At 38.5% G+C, this 5,916-nt stretch overlaps 1 protein-coding gene across 1 annotated transcript in view; it reads left to right on the forward strand.

The window, feature by feature from the left end:
- Positions 1–1,848: 1,848 nt before the first annotated feature.
- Positions 1,849–5,916, forward strand: part of zgc:110329 (uncharacterized protein LOC550500 homolog) — a 16,721-nt gene continuing 12,653 nt past the window's right edge. The window contains exon 1 of the mRNA XM_035659224.1: positions 1,849–2,154. Coding sequence (XP_035515117.1) covers positions 2,068–2,154 — 87 coding nt within the window. The 5' untranslated portion in view covers positions 1,849–2,067. The remainder of the gene's footprint in view (positions 2,155–5,916) is intronic.

Here is a 5,916-nt window from a genome sequence, read left to right on the forward strand (position 1 = left end):
AAGTGGTTTTATTCACCTGATCACATTGCATTGCTTTCTGCAACTGTAGTTGTTGCAGTAAAATGATCCACTATATAAAACAGAAGAACTATACCAGTTTTGTCAAATAGTTTCATTGACATGCATCATTGTGTAGAACCGCTTATATGTATATGTATTTAAATCAGATTCTAGTAGAAATGATATGTTCCTTACAGTTTATAGTGATCAGAAAAGGTGGCTCTGGGTGTGTACGTGTGTGTGTGTGTGTGTGTGTGTGTGGTTTGGCAAGTGGAAAGGATGCTGGCAGAGGAAGTGCTGGATTCAGATGACTTAACAGAAGAAATGAGCTGGGTTTCTGAATTTAAACTCATTCAGTCCGTGCAAACTGTCTCCCCGTCTGGTCGATGATCCTAAGGGACTCAGTGACATGAACACATCTCTGAATTTGAATGTTATTTCTGACCTTTCCATTGATTGGCTTTCTACAGCTTGGCCTAAATGTTCCCCTACCTCCCACTGAAAATTTAAACTCAATTATTTGTGAAAGATGTGAGACTCTGTGTGCTGTCTTTGATGGGCTGCTGGCACCCTAATGACCCCCAGAATGTGCACAGGGTGACAGATTTAATTCCTTTACACAAAGATCAATGCATATGCAGTTGATTCAGAATAGCAATCAGAAAGAAGAGGTTTGGCAGTGTGGCTTTTACTGGGCGGTACATGATCATTCATTCTTTTCTTTCCCCACTTATCCCTTTTCATGGTCATATGGGACTGGATGCAATCCCAGCATGCATCGGATTGGAGATACACTACCCTTCCATCACAAGCTAGTGCATGATAACATAACATTCTATTGATCCCTGTAGGGAAATATTTTTTTATATACTGGCCCTCTCCAGTATAAAGTCAGAGGTCAGGGTCAGTAACAGAGCAGTCTTGCTCAAATAAGTGTATGTTTGCACACATAAAGGACAACATTGGTTGAAGGACTCCAGTAATTGATTAAATGTAACCTGATGACTGATGTGACTCAGCTAGTTTGTGCTTCTCTCAGCAACACACATAATGTAATGAACAAAGCAGGTGCGATTGGACATCTCCTGGAATTGAAACAATGCACCACAGCTACATAAATGGGCTGCTCTCCAGGACTAATCAGGAGAAGGTGAAATTAATTATTACCGTAACAATAAAACAAACCATCTTCTGAGGATGTGAATTTCAGAGGAATAAACACTTCTGCTGATAATCACTTGGGTGAACACATGGCCAGCTTTGCAAGTGTATAAACCTATTTGTGAATGCATGCCAAATATATCCAACAAGTGGTGGCAACAACTGATGCAACTTGAAGCAAGAGGGATTAGCTGTGCACTGAGTAAAGAAGTAATGCATTACAGTAACTCTTAGTAACGTACTTGCACTTTTAAAAAGCATGTTTTCCTCCCATTTAGGTATGTTTTGACACATATTCATATTACATATTCATATTCTTGTTCATTTGAATAGGTTTTTTTTTTCAGTCACTACACATAAAGAGAAAAGTAATGCAACAACAATTCCATTTCTTTTAACAAGCCACTGGCTTTGTTCATATTCATGTTTTGCTACTACAGGGAGACTGATGTAGCACTTCTGACCTCAGGCTCAAAATGCAGGCTGTTTTTTAATATTTAAATAGTTTACACTTTTACAGTTTTTAATGTTTCATAAACATTGAAAAAGTCGACGTAATGCACTTGGCATTAGTTGAAACTAGACACAAAATGATGTTACACATGAACTGTAGCAGCTAAATAAAATAATGAGGATGTGTGCACTGCCCCTTTAAGAATGTAGTCAAAACAAAGCGTGGACTGGCCGGCCGTAAGGAAGTGGTTTTGTTTCGGTGGCGGCTGCCCACAATAGTATGTGAGAAATGAGGGCCGCTACATATTTAAAAATCAGCTAGCTCTCTTAAAGGCGTTTTTCATTTCATAAACACTATCTTATTTTTAATTTATACTATTTTTTTTATATCGCCTCAACTAAACGAAGGATAGCTAGCTAGCTTGTTAGCTAGCTTTCCTAATACAAGCAGTCATGCCGTCCTACTCTGAACTGAGGAAAACCAACCACTTCTACTACTTCATCAAATTTACCTTAAATATCTACTCAATGCTCTTCTCGGTAAGTTTATGGTGCGTTTATTGACCAGCTTTCCATGTACCATAGTAAGCTCGTCTGAGCTGCAACACTGCCTGCTCATTGTAACGTTAGTAGAAGCGGACCACCTAATAGCATCGTCTCTCCAAACTTCATATGAGACACCTGCGTGTACCATCTGCAGACAAACACACATACCTATACATGTTTTAGAACATAACTTCAGGTATATTTGCAATCTATACAATCTACTCTACAATTCGGCATATATCCCAAACAGTGACCACCACTCTTTTGATTATAATTTTAATGTTAATAAACGGACTCGCCTCAAACTGTAGCGAACTCCCAGCTACATAGCGATACAGTGTAAGAAGGGGTATACCTGTGATTTTATTGAAATGAATTGCCGTGTGTTGGATGGGACGGATGCCGTATTTACCTTAAGACTATAATAACTGGAAAACGAGATATAGATTTGGGTTAAAACGTTGTGTATTTGTTGTGTATCAAGGCAATCTTAAATTGCCTGTTTATCTAATGGGATTCTGTATGGAATTCTCTGGATACTAGCTAAGCTAGCTGGTGAATGGTTAGCTTACAAGAAATAGATTACCACTTCAATCACCGTGCATTCTGCTGAATTGTAATCTGTTGTTAATTCAAAAATGATTGGCATTCTACTAATAAAACAATATACTAGGGTATTAATATATGTAAGTTAACGTTATTTGGTATCGGACCGGTGGCTAGCATACAGCACGGTGGTGCAGGGCGTTGGATGCAGTTAAAGGGACGATAATGTGGGTGAGTAGTTTTGCCGACAGGAAATAGGAGCAGCCTGAAAGGCGCTTTTGTTGGCCACTGAACCAAATCAGAACCGAATCAGTCATATTATGATTAAAATGAATCACATACTAAATTATGTTCTGTTATATATGTATGTATGTGTCATATAATTATACATTTAATGCCTAGCTATTTGAATTGCTATCTTAACCATGTAAACAGGTACATTTCTATACAGAGACATTGTCATTCCAAATGCAGTTGAAAAACATGTTGAGGCATGTTGAGAGCATTGTGGTTCATTTGGAATAAAGTGAGCCATTAAAAGGATATTTATCTTTAGCATTATAATATTTATAAAAATGTCACTACTCACCACAGTGTTTAAATGTAATGGTGACTGTGGCAGATGAACAAATTTTAAATTTTATCCAAATTAGCAAAGTTGTGTTGTGGCCACTTTGAATGGGATTGCCAAGCTCAGACACACATTTAAACAAGGGAGACATCCAGCGTGGTACATCAATATTCCCCACACTTCATAACACAGTTGTCTTTTAATATCTAAGAAAGCACAAGTTAATACATTTGGTTTTGGCCGGAGGGGTTGTATATTCCACCAGGGAACTAAATAAATGATCTACTCACAGACAGAACTTTGGTCTGCTTTTTGTTTGTTGAAGTGGTCGGGTTTCATTTGTGTTCCAGCAGCTGCTAAAAATGCTGGAAGAGCCTTGTCAGGCCATTAAAAGTAAAGATGAGTGATCCTCAGGCTTCATCACCCCACTTACAAACCCCCGTGTTTTGTCTCTGAAGTCATGTTTGCTCCATCTCCTCCCCTGCACCACTTTCATCTCCAGGAACATTTTCAGAATAATGTTCAGTTTGCACCACCACAGTCTGCCCAATTCCCTCTGTTTGTTGAATTTTTACACCCTAAATCACATTATTGAATATGACTCCAAAACATCAGGAGTGTGATCCCATTAGCACGCCAGAGTCCCTTTCATATGATCTGCCTCTCCCCTCTACCACCCCCCCCCTTTTTTTGCTATGATTTAGGACAGCGTGGCCCAGCTCAGCTCAGCTCAGCACACAAAAGCTCCTTTAGCCCCAAGCTAACTGTGTAGACTTAATTAAAGCTATCTTTGCTGTTGTAGTGTTAAGTTTGGTTAATGCAATTTAAGTGGGATTCTTAATGACAGGAGGAAAGCTGCAGGTGTCCAGTGGGACTCACTCTGTCTCCTCCAGTGGAATATGAATAGGCCTGGTTGATTTAATTTTTTACTCAGGGTTAGTTACAATTAGTTAAATTGTCACACCATACTACAAATAACAAGAAATGACATTTATCTTTGTATATGAGTATTTTAACAGAATAATTGCTAGCTTCAAAAGCTATTCTTACTGTAAAACCGGCTGGAACACACACCATAGGCTTTTTCCTGGATCCATGTGCCTTTGCACAGTGTCACTTGTTGGAACTATTAGAAGTCACTGGGATCTATCGAAGTGCAAAGTGTCCCGTCTCTCCAATGTCTTGTGATGACTGATATTATGCTAGCAATTCCAGATTATGTCTTTTTTTACGGGATGATAACAGAAACCTTTTGTACAAAGTCTGCTACTCATTCTTATCTTCATTACTGCAGCAGCGAAGGTAGACAGGCTGACATTGGCTCTGGGAGCCAAGCCAAATGTATCAGCCAGTGCTTTATGGAGGGTTGTGAGCAGTAAATGGAGATGAAGTAGATGGACCCTGCTCTTAAGGTAGATTGCCTCCGTTTCCAATTGAAAATCAATAACCAGGAAGAAAACTGTGTGTATTACTTCTCTTTTTGTAGCACTCGCATTAGTTAGATATATGCAGGGGTACCACACTCTAAAGATATTTTACAGATTTCAGCATGCACAAAGGGTTAGACTTAATTAGTCCTGCTAATCATTTTAATGTAATGTTCTTTATGACAGTAATTTACTGTGAGGCACTGCAGTCTAACCCACTGGCCAGCTAGATGCAGAACACAATTTTGAGGTATTTGTACTTGAGTATTTCCATTTTATCCTGCTTTATATACTCCACTCCATATCAGAGGGATATTATACTTCTTACTCCACTACATGTGTCAGCTATAATTACTAATCACTTTACCAATTCGAGATTTTACATTAAAACATGTATAATAAGCTTATAAAAACAATATATTGTTAAAGATTAAACCAGTAAAACAGACACTGTTTTAAGGACATTTTAGATCTAAGAGTTGCTTGCTGTTGACACCAAAGAGTGATTAAATAACTTCTCAAGGCCCAAAGAGGTAAAATTATCCAGAGATCAGAGAAAAGTCCAAAAATGAGCAAACATTTGTGTTGCAGAACTGTGTTTTTGCTTCTTTCCTACCCTATTTATAGTCACATGACCAGGTTTATGTTGTGGCCCATTGGATGGGGAAGACACCTTTTGTTAGGAACCAGAGTACTAAACTGTCACTGTGACTGTACATGAAGTAGTAAAAACTACCTCCACCTCGACCGACTACAACAGTAAAATGCATCAGTATTCACAATCTATTAGTGTATATACAGTGCTGTGAAAAAGTAATTGCCCCCTTTCTGATTTCTTATTTGTTTGCATATTTGTCACACGTAAATGTTTCAGATCATCAAACAAATGTTTATATTAGACAAAGATAACCCGAGTAAATAAAATGCAGTTTTTTAAATGATGATTTTAATTATTATGGGGAAAAAGCTACCAAACCTACCTGGCCCTATGTTGAAAAAGTAATTGCCCACAACTGCAATCAAGCGTTTGCAATAACTGGCAATGAGTCTTTCACATCGCTGTGGAGGAATTTTGGCCCACTCTTCTTTGCAGTTGTTTTAATTCAGCCACATTGGAGGGTTTTCAAGCATGAACAGCCTGTTTAAGGTCATGCTGCAGCATCTCAATCGGATTTAAGTCGTCCGGACTCACAAACCGGGCCATACGGCCGT

The sequence above is a fragment of the Morone saxatilis genome, unplaced genomic scaffold (assembly GCF_004916995.1).
Source record: "Morone saxatilis isolate NCDOM2014 unplaced genomic scaffold, NCSU_SB_2.0 Contig16, whole genome shotgun sequence".
In the NCBI taxonomy this organism is placed as follows: Eukaryota; Metazoa; Chordata; class Actinopteri; family Moronidae; genus Morone; species Morone saxatilis.